This window comes from Gossypium hirsutum, chromosome D13 (assembly GCF_007990345.1).
Source record: "Gossypium hirsutum isolate 1008001.06 chromosome D13, Gossypium_hirsutum_v2.1, whole genome shotgun sequence".
In the NCBI taxonomy this organism is placed as follows: Eukaryota; Viridiplantae; Streptophyta; class Magnoliopsida; order Malvales; family Malvaceae; genus Gossypium; species Gossypium hirsutum.
The window spans coordinates 56,520,859-56,537,034 of record NC_053449.1 but is presented as its reverse complement, the minus strand read 5'-3'; the positions used below and the strand labels follow the sequence as shown (position 1 = coordinate 56,537,034).

The 16,176-nt window shown below is 32.9% G+C and overlaps 3 protein-coding genes across 6 annotated transcripts; 1 reads left to right on the top strand and 2 right to left on the bottom strand.

The window, feature by feature from the left end:
* Positions 1-941: 941 nt before the first annotated feature.
* LOC121225151 (uncharacterized) lies at positions 942-2,078 on the bottom strand. Its single transcript, XM_041109213.1, has 2 exons — positions 1,651-2,078; positions 942-1,503 (listed from the first exon to the last, which is right to left on the bottom strand). Exons 1-2 carry the CDS (start codon positions 1,651-1,653, stop codon positions 1,183-1,185), a joined length of 324 nt encoding a protein of 107 aa, XP_040965147.1. The 5' UTR covers positions 1,654-2,078; the 3' UTR covers positions 942-1,182.
* Positions 2,079-9,246: 7,168 nt separating this feature from the next.
* On the top strand, positions 9,247-11,150 carry LOC107937116 (E3 ubiquitin-protein ligase SIRP1). Its single transcript, XM_016869941.2, has 2 exons — positions 9,247-9,386; positions 9,653-11,150. Exon 2 carries the CDS (start codon positions 9,667-9,669, stop codon positions 10,681-10,683), a length of 1,017 nt encoding a protein of 338 aa, XP_016725430.1. The 5' UTR covers positions 9,247-9,386; positions 9,653-9,666; the 3' UTR covers positions 10,684-11,150.
* Positions 11,015-15,687, bottom strand: LOC107937097 (vesicle-associated protein 2-2). 4 transcript variants are annotated; one of them, XM_041109211.1, is made up of 10 exons: positions 15,485-15,634; positions 15,093-15,393; positions 14,822-14,902; positions 14,412-14,482; positions 14,237-14,318; positions 13,216-13,331; positions 12,957-13,139; positions 12,353-12,718; positions 11,951-12,028; positions 11,015-11,358 (listed from the first exon to the last, which is right to left on the bottom strand). In XM_041109211.1, the coding sequence occupies exons 3-10, from the start codon at positions 14,868-14,870 to the stop codon at positions 11,197-11,199; spliced, it is 1,107 nt and encodes a 368-aa protein (XP_040965145.1). In that variant the 5' UTR covers positions 14,871-14,902; positions 15,093-15,393; positions 15,485-15,634; the 3' UTR covers positions 11,015-11,196. The 4 variants fall into 4 exon arrangements, with proteins under 4 accessions (XP_040965145.1, XP_040965146.1, XP_016725417.2 ...); XM_041109212.1 differs by having other exon boundaries at positions 12,353-12,712; positions 15,485-15,631; XM_016869928.2 differs by lacking the exon at positions 15,093-15,393 and having other exon boundaries at positions 12,353-12,712; positions 15,485-15,687.
* Between the last annotated feature and the right edge of the window lie 489 nt (positions 15,688-16,176).

The window sequence follows — 16,176 nt, the reverse complement described above, 5'->3', positions numbered from 1 at the left end:
TTTAACTCTAATTATTTCTTTCCCTAATATATACATATAGAATCCAAATACATGAAAAAGAATAACATTAATGCACATCGACATAAGAATAACACTAAACAGAATTGTATTAGATGTGATTCTCGTACTCAAATTCCAGTCAAATGTAGCATGAATAGTTCTTGCCATGAACCCTCCAAGTGCATATAGCACCAAATTTAGACCGGGTTAAGAAATTTTCAATAAACTTTAATGGGAGGCCAATTCAAGAAACAAATTTCATGATAGAGTTGTATGTATATAGCTTCTAAACATGAGAATTCAAAGTTTTAACAGTGAAACCATTGGATTTCCCATCAAGGATATTGAAGATAGTTGGCCAAGAGATTCAACACACCATAATTTCTTTGCAGATTTAACATTTTCATCTGATATTGAGAAAACTGCATTTGGGAGCAGTATCTTGTTGGGTTCTATTGAACCACCTCAAAACTGAAATTCCAACACAATGATACCCAGAAAATAAATCAGCACAAGATTTACAGATTACTGACAGATCCAACCAAATCAGTTGACCCCAAAACAACAAATCAGCAGAAAAGTCGAAGCACACCAAAGATTTATAAGTGGAAAACCCTGTGGCAAGTAACCAAAATTTCACCACCATAAGCAAAGCAATTACAAAGATACTAGTTCAATATCTGAAGCTTTGTGTTGAAAGGCAGCAAAGCAATCCACAACAAGAATTTCACATGTGAATCTACCTATGCCCATTTATTGCATATAGCTTTACCTCATCTCCTTTTGTTCTTGCAAAAGACCCAGAAACTTTATATTCTGTCTGATCCCTTGCCCCATGACCATCTTCATCAAGCTTCTGCCTCTCTTCTTTTTTTCACCATTATCTCTTAGGCTTTTCTTGGTCAACGTCTGAAATAATCTCAAATAACCCTTTTAAGATCAATAAAAGAACAACTAAGGGCACGTTTTCAGAATGTTATTTTATTTATTCTCTTATTTCGAGAACTACAATATAGAAGAGACAACATTAAGACCCTACAAAAAGAAAAACATAGAAGAGACCAAAAAAAGCGAAGAAACATCAAACAGTCCTGAACTCCCAAAATAAACAAAACGTCCATAAGCCACTGGTTTTTCATGCAAAGAAACTAGTTCTAAATTTGCTTTCCTTCATGCTTCTTTTTAATCGGCATTGTGGCCGGCGTGACCTTCGCCATCGTTCAACGTAGTGCGAATAGTATTCATCATAGCTGTCTCGTCAAAATTCTGGGCAGTCTCCATGTCGTTATTCGCAATTGCAACAAAGAAGGGCATGAACTCATCAACAACTTTTTGCTTGGCGGCTTCCTTAGCAACCATGTCCTCCTTCTTTCTCTTAAGCGACGCACGCTCCCTATCCTTCTCTCGAACAGCCCTTTGCAACTTTCTCATCTGCCTTTTCTCCCTTCTGTTCCATTTCAACGCAGCTTCCACAGCCATAGCCATAATCACATCTTGATTATCCTGTTTGATTTAAAAAAAAAAAAACCAAGAAACTTCATCCATTAACAAAATCTAAGACCTCATTAATGTAGTTGCTATAGATGGTAAATGAATAAAAAGCTAAAGAAAAAGGAAAAGAAACTGAAACCGCTGAAATAGAAATCTAACCATAGGAGTATGAGACAAAGATTCTGGAAAAGGAACACAAAGGAAAAGCTGAAAGAAGTGTGGTGTTGGATAGTTGTGATGGGGAGTTTGGTGTGCTTATTATATAGGGGGTTTTTTTTTTCTGATCCAAAACAAAATCGACGCGCTTTCTGTTTTTGGTTCTTTCTTTCTTTCCTAGATTAGTAGAAATGGTAAAAGACGGAAAAGGACATGAGAATTTAGGATTAAAACCCTTTTTAGCAACCGACATGCGAGTTTCATGATACTAGCTTGCTTTGAGTGCCCTAGGAGGAGTTTGAATATAGCACTAAGGTCTAGTTTAGGTGAGGTTTTGAGATGGATTTTTGTAAAGCATAGCCAAACAATATTTCTAACTTAAAAAAGAGTATGAAAAAGTTGAAAGTCTTCACCAAAAGTTAGAATACTCCTTTTTTCTTCAACTTGTTCCTCTTTTAATTCTTCTGCCCCTGCATTTTTCTTCTTCTTCTTCTCTTTAATTGTTCTTTATGCTTTAGTTTAGTTGTTTGATTTTTGCATTAATTTTATAGAAATTGTGTTGATGATAACACAACCCCTAATATTAGACGCACTCTTCATATTTTTTTCTCCATGGGTGAAATAATAAATTAAATATTTTTTAAAAATTTTATAAAATATAATACAATAAATTAAAAAAATAAAAAAAATTGAGCTCCTTTTATTTATTTATTTTTTGCCTGCAATAAATCAAAAGACTTAAAAAGTTGAAAATAAAAATTCACATTAAAAATTGAAAATAAAAATTTAATAAAAATTCACATTAAAAATTGAAAATAAAAATTTAGTCCCTTTCCAACAGTGAATCCTGAGCAGCCACGTTGGCCTGGGTGTAGGCACAAACAATTGAAAATATGTTTTGCGTAAAAGTAAACAGAGATTAATGTTGTAGGAGATATATAAAAGATATAATTTGAACAATTATGGGTTATGCATATATTAATTATGGGTTATGCATATATTAATTATGGGTTATGCATATATTAATTATGGGGAGTTTGGTGTGCTTATCAGCCTATAGAGAGAGATATGGCAAGGCAACTGCGACAGCGAGAGGCGACACGCTTTCTTTCTTTTTCTCTTTCCTTGGTTAGTACCTAGTAGTAATATGATCAAGACGGAAAACGACAAGGAATTAGTGGGGGAGTCCGCACATGATCCTATTTCTCCCCACCAACTGCCTCGTCAGCAACCGATGATAAAAACTCGATTCTACTCGAAAAAATTGAAAAAATTCGAATTTTGAGTTAAAGGAATCGAGTTATTCGAGTTAATCGAGTTATTCGAATCAACTCAAATTTTTTTTCGAATTTCGAGTTCGAATCGAGTTGAGTTTTCAAATTCGAATAACTCGAATAATTCGAATATCAAACTATAATATTTTACATTTTTACCCTAAACTCTCAAACATTTTTACTTTTCCCTCAAAACTTTTACTCCTTCCCTCTTTCTCCCCAAAACTTTTACCCTCCTCCCCTCCCAACCCCCCAATCTATCCAAAATCTATTTCCCACCAAAATTTCACTCTTTCATTTACTTTTTCTCAAAATTTTACTCCCAAAATCCCTCAAAACCTTTTATTTTTCCCTAAAATGTTTACTCCCTCCTACTTTTCCCCTAAAACTTTTATTCTCTTCCTATCCCACCTCCCACCTCCCACCTCCCACCTCCCATCTAGGGGTGTTCATTCGGTTAACCGACCCGAAATTACTATAACCGAATTAACCGACCTTCCAAAATTTTTAACCGTTAACCGAACCGATTTCTTTTTTTTTAAAAATTAACCGAACTGAAATTTTTTCGGTTAATAAGGTCGGTTAACCGAATTAACCAAAAATTATGTATTTTTTATTTTTGGTTAAAAATTACCTGAATTACCTGAATTACCCGAATTAATCGAATTAACCGAATTAACCGAATTACTGAAAAATATCTGAATTACCCGAATTTTTTATTTTTTAAAATTTAAAAAATTTATAAATTATTAACGTAAATTAGGTTTTAGACTTTAGTAAATTGGGTTGTCTTTTAGTTTTAGTTTTATTGGATTGGGTAATTGGGTAAACTTTAGTTTTAGTTTTATTGGGTTGGGTAATTAGGTTTGAGCTGGGTTGGATAATTTTATTTATTAATTTTTTCGGTTAAACTGAAAAATTTCGGTTAACCGACCGGTTTCGAACTGAATTAACCGTTAACCGAAAAATCATAAAAAAATTAACCGAATCCCGACCTAAAAAATTCGGTTAACCGACCGATTAACTGAATTCGGTCGGTTAACCGACCGATTAACCGAATTCGGTCGGTTAACCGAACTTTTTCGATTTTACCCGAATTATGCACACCCCTATCACATCTACCCCAAACCCTCCCCCCTCCAATTTTTTTTTAATATTTTCCCTCCAAAATTTTACTCTCTCCTATTTATTTTCCCTCAAACTTTTATTCCCAAAACTTTTTGTTTTCCCCTAAACTTTTACTTATCACCATTTACTCTCAAATAAAAAATTAAAATTATCCAGAAAAAAATCACTAAACATAAATAGTAATAATTTTATTTATATCTACTATTTATATTATTAAATTAAATTTCACATTTTATATTATTTATACTATTGAATTGTTTAGTCATATTGAATATTTATATTAAATTGAATCATTAATTATGCCATAAAATATTTGTGTTAAAATTTTATATTTGTATCAATTTCACATTTTATTTTTAAAATAACTTTTATTAAAAATTATATCTTTACATTTAATATATTTTTTAATTCCAAAATACATAGTGACAAGAATCTGAAGATAATTGAAACAACTAAGCAAACAAAGAAGCTAACCATTATATAAAAAATTAATAAATAAATTATGAGGTGATGAAAGTTAATAAAAAATTTGATTAATGTGGACACATTTTATTACGATGGGTGACAATGGTTACAAGGACCCAAAATTATTTTTTAAAATTTAACTCGAACAAATATATTCGATTTGATTTGAATTCGAATTCCATCTCACTCGACTCGATTCGAGAAAACTTCAAATAAAGTTAGGATGATAAAATGAGATTCGAAAACTCGATTAACTCAAAAATTTTCGATTTGATTTGATTCAATTCGATCGAATGCTCACCCCTACCTCTAGTGTCAGCATTTGAATTAATCTGAGTTAAAAAATTTTAAATTTATGGAGTTGTAAAGTATTATTTTATCATCTTAATTTGCTTTAAAACTTTTTTAAATCAAATCGAATCGAATCGAGTAAAATTGTTTGAGTTAAATTAAAAATTTAAATATGATAAATTAAAATCTTGTTACATTATAATTAATTACATGTTAGAGCACATAAATTTGAAATCGTATATATTGAAAAACTTTTTCAAAGCAAAATAAAAAATTCTTTAGTATAATAAACTTGAATCATTATTAACTTATTTAGTCTCAAAATTATTATCCTAACTTTTATTAAATTTTTTAACTTTCTTTATATATTTTTTAGAATTTTTTTGAAATTTTTATAATTTTTTAAATATATAAAATTTGAAATTTTTATAAATATTTTGATTTTTTGTAATTTTTATTGATAGAGAAATCAATTTCCATATTTTCAGACTTGATAGTGACCAAAATGATATTTACATCAATATATTATTCGAATTGCAAAATTCAACTCGATTCGAAATCGAAACTTGAATTACTTATTTGAGTCGACTCGAATAATTCAATTAACTCGAGATTTAAACTTTTTTCGAATCGAAACGAATTTTGCTCACCCGTAATCCCAACTAGCTCCTGGTCCTCCACTTCAAGTGAAAAATACCATATTTTTTTATTTCTTTTACAATGGATCTTCTCTAGTATTTTCAACCTTCTTCAATCACTTTTAACACATTTATTCGCTTTGATTTGATTACTTCTTTTTTTATTATCTAAATATTGTTTTTGAGCCATCTATTTGGATATGACTACGTTTGAACCTTGTGCATAGCACATGATATGCTAGCCAATAATAATTTTGTATATTATTTAGAAAAAAGAGTGCCATAGTGATTGCAATCAATAAATGTAGGGTTAAAACCCTTTTCAACAACAACCCAAAAAACCGTCTTTTAGGAGCTGCCAATACCCTGCGACAGGTTACTTAGAGTATAGCACTAACTATAGGAATCACCCCTCAACTTGCACACACAGCATTAATTATGTTGACAAACACAACCCCCCCTGAGGCACAAACCTTATTTTTTTTAATTAAACCAAATTGGAATTATGGTTTACGTAAAGAGATATCATTTCAACAATTATGGGTCATCTTCTTAAACAAATTAAATCCTTTTTATACAAATTTCTCTTTTCTACTCTTATAGCTACATAATTGAATATTGTCCCAAAGGTTTTCAACATCTAATTACTGTTGGTCCAAAAAATTAGATTTTAATGATTTATTTCGTTATATAAAAAAAAGAAAATCGTCGACTTTTTTAAAAGATCCAATTTCGAAAATCTTCTTTTTCTGTTCTTCACGTTCTATAGGGAGGGGCCTGATCCAATCATCTCCACCGGCTATACTCTGTCGCGCGATATATGTTGTGGACGAGTGTGTATTATTTTTGTTATTAATAAGATTTATCATTTTATTGATTTTTTGGACAAAACATAAAAGGGATTTATGGAACCCACAAGTCAAGTATTTTTCATGGAATAACTAATTTTGAGATTTGTTTTGGTAGAATCAAAATATTTTTTATAGTTTATAAATTGTTAATATATTAAAAAAAATCCTTAAATTATTATACTTTTGTTTAAACAAGCCTTTATATCATTTTTGTAGTTAAATAAGTCCTTAACCTATAATTTTTATCTATGAAAGCCATTGATTTTATTTTAAACTAATTTCCATTTTATGTTGATGTGAATTTGATGAGAATAGTTTATTAAATACAAATAAAACAATATTTTTTAAAGTAAAACAAAATAAGATTTTAAAATTTATTGAAAGTGTAACATCTTTTACTTGACCTGATTGCCAAGTCGGGGTATTAGATGCCACAACAAACCAAATAACATAACACACACACACATATATATATTCAAATCTGAATACATCCATAGACAGATTATGCCTCCAATTTTTTTCTTGAAATCTATACACACATCATATTAGTTCCAATTTCTTACAACCTGATTCTTTTAAATGATCTAACAGTTATTTACATTTTACAATATGATCCCATTTAGACTAAGACAACTTCAACCTTGAGGTGTGGTCCCTGTGAATGCCCTTCTATATACATGAATACCTACCTCGCATTACCTAAGTCTAGCGGAGTCTGGCTTGGTTCCTCTTGATTTTTCTGATTCTTTATTAAATTTGCATTCAAGCAACCACTTTATAAGTTCGGGAGAACTTAGTGAAATCTATACACAAATTTGCGAGTAAGGCGACATAAATCTTAAGAAATTTAGATTGCTAGCTCAAAATTTAACTCCCTGAATTTCATAGGGGAATTCGTGAACTTAGTTGAAAAGGCTCATGCTTTGTGCCCTCTAAGTCGTTTATTAGCATACTTAGACCCTGTTTTATTCCTAACCATGTTCCTCATGGAACTCTCTCCCTCCCTATCTCTCAATATTCCACATCCCTGATACTCGTATGTATTACTTCTGGCTGGCGACACTTGGCATTTACCCAAGTAATTGTCATAACTATTGTCATTACCAGAATATAATACCCTCACTTCTTTGGAGAATTAATGCCCACACTGCAGCACCATGGTACCTACTCTTTCAGCCCATTCCTCTAAGATGCTCCATTAGATATGTGGTACCCGACATACTATTTACTGCTCCGGTATTTCTTAAAGGTTTCTACCTTTGGTAGATCAACAAGATATTTACTGTGTTTCATGGTCTTGAAAGACTTCCGCACTTCGCTATTCTTTGGTAGACTCTATTGATCATTCAGCCTTGGATTGACATTTTCTCCCATGAAGACTCTAGTCGGTCTACCCAAACTTTTGGCTACCACTTTGTCGCCTTACAAATTAAGTATGTGTACTATTTTATCCCATTATGTATCTGCCCAAACAACGTGGGATACGTAGCTTCCCTTGTAACACTTATAACCTGGTCCGGTCATCGGACCCAAGTTATGGAATGCTACAGTCGTAACCGTAACAGAACACATTAAATCAAATTGATTATCTAAAAAAACAAAGAATACTTCATAAATGCATAATTGTTAAAATAAAATGAATGTCAATGTATCGCAAAGAAAATAAAGAAAAAATAGAATATACAAATTTTACGTGGGAAGTCTTTTGGGAAAAAAACCATGGGCAGAGGAGAAGAAAATTTACTCACGGGCAGAGGAGAAGAAAATTTACTATGTCGAATTCGAATGATTACAAGGAGTATAGACTACGTTTATTTATAGAGTTAGAAAAACATTATTCTAATCAACATCTAACAAAAGTAAAGGAGTAAGGTTGAAACACCTTATTCAAATCAATATAAAACAGGGGAAGTAAATTTCGGCCTTCGGGCTTCGCCCTCGTATATCCCCTATCTTACCACTTGTATTTTATTTTAATAAGAATTTGGGTCACAACTCTAACAATAATTATTGCTCAAATTTAACAAAAAACATCCAAACATAGTCAATTCAATTTATGATTAACAAATACGCCATTTCTCAGATCATATATGGGCTTATGTATGCTTCAATACCGTCCAGAATTTAACAAGGATTAATTTGCAACATTTTCAAAATTTTAGTTCAATTATAAATAATAATAAAATTCTGAGCTCAATTTAATCATCATAAATCAATATTCAAAGCATATATGTGAAAACGGAACTTAAGTAGGTCCGTGAAACCTTAAAAATAGTTTGGAAACAAACAATTACTAATCTGAAACAAAATGTGAAAAATTTTGAAAACATGGGCCACCGGCCATGTGGCCAAACTGTGTACAGTTCAAAGTTAGGGGCACACGGCTATGTCTCCAAGCCGTGTGGAACACCTGCACCTATAAATCAATAAGGCACATGACCGTGTGGTAGACCGTGTCCCAAGTCGTGTGCAACCAAAATGACTTCAACAACAGGTCATTTCAAACACCATTTCTTACATGTCAAATCCAACCATTTTCACCTATTCAAAACAGATTCAAAAAAAATCAAAAACATACTAAAAAGCATACATAGCCAAATATATATCTAAACCCAATCAAAGCATCATTTTGACCGAGAAAACCCATATTAAACTAAATCAATTTGAAATTTGGGGTTATCATTATAAAATGGACTATCAAACTATAAAATTAATAAAAATATATATTGGAGTTGAAAGAAGGGTTTGAAATTTAGAAGAGTTAATTGTAGTGGTAAGAAAGATGAAATTTCAACATCCCAAAACTGTTAGATTAGAGGTTCTAAATTATCTTCTTTCAAAAAACTGAAATCCCACCAACCAATATGACCTATATATTTTCATTGTAAGAAAAACTCTATATTTAAATAGTTAACTGTTTTTTGACATTTAACTTTTGAACCCCCAAAAAATGATTGGTAAAATAACTATTGAACCCAAAAATTTACCTTCCAAAAGATTTTTTGTTTTCCCTTTTTTACCTCGAAAACTCACTTCATGATTTCTTTCATATCATAATAATTCATATCATTTCCTTTTCCTCTGTCTGAAAGGTACCAAAAAAAAGTCCTGGTTTGGTTTAATCATGTTCTTATAATTTATATCTCAGTTTCTTAAAAAAATATATCTTTGCCTTATTGTTCTTTAAAATTGTATTATTTTCTTCTTCATGTTCTTAACATTGAGCAATTCAAGTTTAATCTTGTTCCTAGTATCATTTTTCCTTTTAATTCTATTGGTTCTCAGTTCTGTGTCATATTTTTTTCTTCCCATGTTTGGTTTTAATTCTTATTTATTTGGTTGTGAATTTTGGGTGTAGATTGAAAGAGAAAGATGGGGGATAGGATGCTAGTAGGTAGATATTGGTGTTACATTTGTTCTCAGATGGTGAATCCAACAATGGAACCTGAGATCAAATGCCCATTTTGTGAATCTGGATTTGTTGAAGAAATCACCAGCGTAACACCTTACTCCAACAACAACAATGGCGGAAACGATTCAGCAGGCTCAACCAACAATCTTTTACTTTGGGGTCCAATCTTGCTTGGCTTGATTGGTGGTTTAGGTTCTTCACAGTTGCGTATCACAGGCAGGGCCCAAATCAATGATGGCAATGATGGCATGGATGACGAACTTGGTAGAGAGTTTGAATCCTTGGTTACTAGGGGAAGGAGGAGGACTTTGGGTCCAGGTATTCGGATACTTCAAGATATTCGAACCGAATCGGAGAATGCAGAGAACGAAGGTTCCGATCGAGGCGGTCGAATGATCTTATTCGATCCGTTTAATGACGAGGCATTGATTGTTCAAGGCTCATTTGGTTTCAACCATGGACAAAGCTCAAATCCAAGGGCAACCATTTCATTTAGTGATTACTTAATGGGACCTGGTTGGGATCTTTTGTTACAGTATTTAGCAGACAATGATCCGAACCGCCATGGGAACCCACCAGCAAAGAAAGAAGCAGTGAAAGCAATGCCAAATGTGACCATAGATGACAATCTACAATGTTGTGTGTGCTTGGAAAATATTGAGATTGGAAGTCAAGCAAAAGAGATGCCATGTAAACATAAATTCCATGGTGGATGCATTACTCCGTGGTTGGACCTTCATAGCTCTTGCCCCATTTGCCGCTTCCGGCTGCCTTCTGACGAAGAAAAGCTGGACGAGAATGGCACCGGCCAAAGTAGTGGAAGGGTGGGGAACAGAAGAAGGTATTGGATACCAATTCCATGGCCTTCTGAGGGTTTATTAACATTGTCAGGTTCATCTCAAAATGCTGCTTCTTCAAGTGCTTCATTGGAAGCCATGCCTGGAAGTTCAAGTGCAGCTCAAACAGAGGATAATTGATTAAACATGTTCTTTCACAATTCGGATGGTTTTGTTTTTAAATATTCTTTTTGAGGCCTAACCTGAAGTTTCTGCTGTTTAATATTTTGGTGGTTTTTGTTTTTTGCTGATGTTGTAATTTTTTTTTAAATATAGATTTTATGTATTGTATCCATAAAGTCTTGATTCAAAAAATTTGAAAGACGAAAGGATGAATTGATCAAATATTCATCTGTGAGAACTCGTTCTGAAAAACATAAACTACTCTCTTTGTTTGCGATTGAGAAAATTTTTTTTTTAAAAAAAACTATGACTTTCAACACTTAAATTCATCAATATAATGAGAAGCTGATTTTGATGGAAAAACTTGCATCCATGAATTCAACATCTAATTTGATCCTCAACAAGAACTTAGCATTTGCTCGATAAAAGTTCCACAAGAATTACAATACTAAGACAATAAAAATAAAAATTATAAACAAAAAAAAGAAAAGTAAAACAGTTACCGAATCAATGGGTTAATCTCGTATTTGATTATTGCATTTGCTGGTAAAGATCTGACATGGATGCCTTGCTCTTTGTCAATGGTGCCAACAAGTATCCGATGTAGACACTGATGAGTGCTACCAAACAAACAAATAACAGAGGGTATCCCACTTTAGCTCCTTTTATATTTGCCTTTTTCCTCAATAACGCCTGCATCATATATTAGTAATATCAAGCTTCTTGTCAATAAATTTAAAGGGTTTTCGCATAATAAATTAAAACATACATTGGTTTGCTGTGATCTAATGGAACTCCACAGAAAATTGGTTTATAGTTGCCGGTTAAGAATTCTTTCTGAGTTTCCACCTTACTGAATGCTAAGAGTGTTATCCGGACTCAAAAGGTGAATATATGTCCGGAAAGTATGCCAAAACATGGATATCAAACGCAGATATGTTAGGGAAAAAAAAGTACGGGTTATTATTCCACTCGATATAGACATCAAGTGATGAACTATATAGGTGCTGCAGTAGGCCCATAGATCAGTGGTCTAAAAGAGGATTTATTGCGGACGTAAAAGACAGAAAGATTGTCACATGTTATGAAACAAACACTGGTCTATTCTAAGAAAGAGAAGACACTCCAGGGTCCACAACTACACATGATGACCATTCATCATAACAGTCCAAAATCTAAAAGCCACACCAACCAAGTTTAAATGAGAATTTATTGTCCATTATTAAATAGTGACTGGGAAAATATAACAAGAATTAGAACAACAACGCACAGATAGAAAACCTACCAGCTCTTCTTCTAAGGGCTTTCGCTCTTGAGTGCTTAACCTCCTCTCCTCGGTCAGTTTTGAGATAGTAGCTTCAGCCTGGAAAGGAAATGACCACTGGTGTTTACTAAAACTTAATAGAATGGCAAGAGCTATGTTACTTGTACAAGGGTTATATCCGACACAGTGGTTTCAATTTTGTCATGTATTTTGGAGGGTTATATCTCCATATCAATTTTTAAATATGCATAGAAAACGTCTAACACAGGTACTTAAAGCAAAATGAAGAGTCTAAAGCAACATAAGACAAGATAATATATGCAAACTAATGATGGCAAAATATAACTCAAAACTTTTGTTTTAAACTGTCAATATCAAGTATCAAGCATGGAGCATCATTCTTTATCTTATAAATACTCTTACCTCGCCTAGCTTAGATTCAAGGTCGGTCAGTTTTGATTTCATTTCCTCCACATCTTTGGCAAACTTTAGCTCCTCCACAGACTTCAATATTTTCACCTCACCATCCTTCAATTCGTTGAACTCCTTTTCCTTCACAGGCTTAAATTCCTCAGTATCAAGAACATTCTCCCTTGGCTTTGCTTCCACATCTTTCGCTGGCTTTAACTCCTTGCTATTGAAAAAATTATTATTTGGTTTCAGCTCGGTGTATTTTGTTAATTTTAAGTCATCATTAATATCTTTTCTTGGCTTCAACCCTACATCCTTTGTTGGCTTTAAATCTTCCAAATTTATCATCTTTGGTTCCTCAACCTTGGCAACCTGTCCCAGAAAATAAACAATGATAAAGGTGCTAGGTATAAACTTCATCAAGGAATTCAAGTTTAACTATATACAAACAAAAATTCCATTCAAGTTCACATTCAGATTAAAAAGAATATATATTTTCCTGTAAAAGATAATGCAACCACACATACAAGTTCATTTGTGTGTATACACACGTGTAATGTATGTTAGAACTAAAGCAACTTAAAAGGGCAACAAAAGTAGACAACGCATATCTAACCGTCTGCAATGGTGCATGAATCCCAATTCTACTGAATTCTGGCTCTTTTGGTATTGAAGCAACATAATCTGTTCCCTGATTCACGGTCCCATTAATTGTTGACCATACTGGCGAATGAGGCGGGCTGATAAAAGCAACCTTAAGCTTGTGCTCTTCAATAGATCTTCCACTGTCCTTGACAAACTATCGAGCAAAACAATGGGCAAAAGTCACTTACTGTTCTCAAATAAAGCACTAGCAGAGCAGACAAATCACTTACTGTGGCAGATGTAATGTCCTCATCATTTGTTCCAACGGGGACAGCTGTGCTTTGAATTAAGAACTTATCTCTGCATATCAAATCAGGAGGGGCTTCGCGCTGAGCTTGCATGGTAACTAAATAAAAAGTACCCCAAAAAAGGATAAGAATATATAGTATGGCACAGGGAAGAAAAGGAAAGAACATTATACGAGACATTTCAGTATTATCTTTTATTTTTAAGTTCCATCACTAACTTTGATTCACTTGCCCAGTTAATGAGGCAGAACAATGGCAGATTGTTCTAAAGATCAAGATTGTCAAGTATTTGATTTTGTTTGCTCATTATATTTGCATTCTAAGGAAATTAATCATGAATTATCAGATAGAAAGAGAAACCAGCTACTAGACAACTACAACACATGCAGAGCATTTAAAGCACCTAAAAGACTGCAAATTTTAGTATTATCGGCTTATCCCATTCCTTACACTTCCCTAGATGTTCGATCCCTCAGCCAGGTGACCTTATATCTACTAACACCTTAGTTATGAGCCATTATAAGATTAAAGGAAACTTAAGCAGGGATGTAGGTGAGACATCTATGTTTACAAGTTATATGGGTTAGGCTCAAATTCGCCTCAAAATCACTATCAAGTCAAGCTTGAGCTATCAAGCAAGCTAGACTCAAATATGCCAATGCTTGACACAAGTAGCTCAAAAGCCTAATTGAACACAGGCACCAATAATCAAATTTGAAGTTGTGTACAAGAATCAAACTCTTACTTTACTATGTAAACGAGCACAATCAATCCTAATTGAGCGAGCTTGAGCAGTTTGCTTTTATCTCAATATTTGAGCTCAAGCATTAAAAGTAAACTTGACCAAGCTTGAGCCTCACTTCAAGCCTCGATTTTAAGTGGAACTGGAGCGTCTTACCTCTTGAGCTAAACTTGACTCGATTACTCTCCTACACTTAAATTTTGAAATTGTTCATTACAGAACAAAAATAAAAACATACAATATGGTACAAAAAGTCTTTACCTGTAAAATCACATCTTCCTTTGGGCATAATAATGCCAACATTAGGCCGCACGCAGTATTTCTTAGGAGATGTAGTTTTAACCTGCAAAATACCATTGCTCCAATTACAGTGGAATCCAGTAAATTTTATTAAAAAGAAAAAGGAATGCAAAAAGCGCTGGTTCAAGGTTCAAACCTTGAAAGCAACATGCTGGTCAGTCTTATTTGTGAGTCTAACGGAGCAGGAGCATTGCTTCCTCAGAATAACTATAAAAAATTAACTTTAAATGAATAAACAAATAAATAAACATCAAAGCTAAACTAAATACCATTTATTATTAGCGGACTTTCACAATAAGTGAAGAAAGAAAATCAAATATAATAGCTAAAAGCACCCTTGTTCTTTACTCTGTTGAGTATATTGTACTTTTTTTCTATAAAAATAATAAATAGAGGCAAAGAAACAGAAGTAAATAACTACAAAATGATTTTTTTTTTAAAAAGACTGACTATTCTTCTAATAATTAAAAAAAAACGATTGAAAGTGTCTTAATCTAACTATTATTAAATAAAAACGAAGTGGCAGTCAAGCAATTATGTACTCACAGACGAAGTCAAGTTCCTTTGGTTCAATCTCCAAAAGTTGCGTATTCATTTTCCTTCTTCAGTTGGAATCCTAATCTTAATCTGCATATAATAATTATCATACTAATTAGCAATAATGATTAGCTAATTTCTCTTTTGATTTATCAAAATATCCCTTTTTTTTTGGCCAAATCCGAATTAGTGTTCGATATTTTAAAAACACTGATAAAAATATGTGTGTGTGTGTTTAAAAGGAGAGAGTAAAGTCGAACGAATTCGAGCTTTGACGTACTTTGACTCAGATCAGACTCGAAGCAACTCTGTTTGAATTCCAAACTAAGAATAAGGTAGATTCCAGTTCGTTGCAACCGAGGCGACGAGTATTTGAAATCAAAGTAGAAAAACCAGAAGAGGTTTTAAAATTGTCAAAGCAAACAATGAGTCGGCTTCCAACACTCGGATCATAGTGAGTTCAAACTCACTCCAGGCGCGAAAAATTAGAGCTACGACGAACTCGGTACCGACTGGAGCTTAAACTCAAGGAAAAAGGCAACATCATATGGCCTTGTTTGAAGTGGATCCGGAGATCAAAACTGGCAGTCAAATCGACTTGGGGTCTCCAGTTCCAGTGTGCATGAAATTCAGCAGGAAAATGAGAAAGAGAAGAGAAGAGCGAAAGCTTACCGGGTTTAACGAAGAGAAGGTCAGGCCAGACTCAGAGAGTAAGAGAAAGAGAGAAGGATGAAGGATGAGATGGAAATGGGGGGAACAAAGAAAAAGGCTGAGAAGACGATCATAGAAAAGTAAAAGATCACCAAAAGAAAAAGACAAAGGAAAAGAGCGGAGCTTCGGTACTTTGTACGATAAACGTCTCCACACCACACCACACCACGGGTAGGCGAGTAGTACACAGTAGATTTGTCTTCGACCCAATTACTAGATCCGAGAGGTCCGGCCCGTATGACTTAAATTTTGGATAATATATTCTTAAAAAAATTTAAATTAAACAATAAAGTATTTTATTTTATTATTAACATTTAATTAGTATTTGAACAAATAAAAAATGTTTAAAATATGAGAGGTTTGAATAAAATTATGATGCCTCGAAAAATAAATGTAGATAAAATAAAATTAAACTCATTTAATATATGAATTAAATTTGAATTCAATATTCAAGTCTTAAATTAAGTTTGACCTATTTTGTAATTTGTAATTAATATTTTATTATTTTTTATATTATTTAATTTATATTAAATAAAATAAATGTATGATATTATTATAGAAAATATGTTAAGTTTTTCATATTTAAAATTTTTAGTAAACATTTATGATATTATTCCGTGCTTTTCCATGTAAAAGGGAAAGTCGGTCTTCCA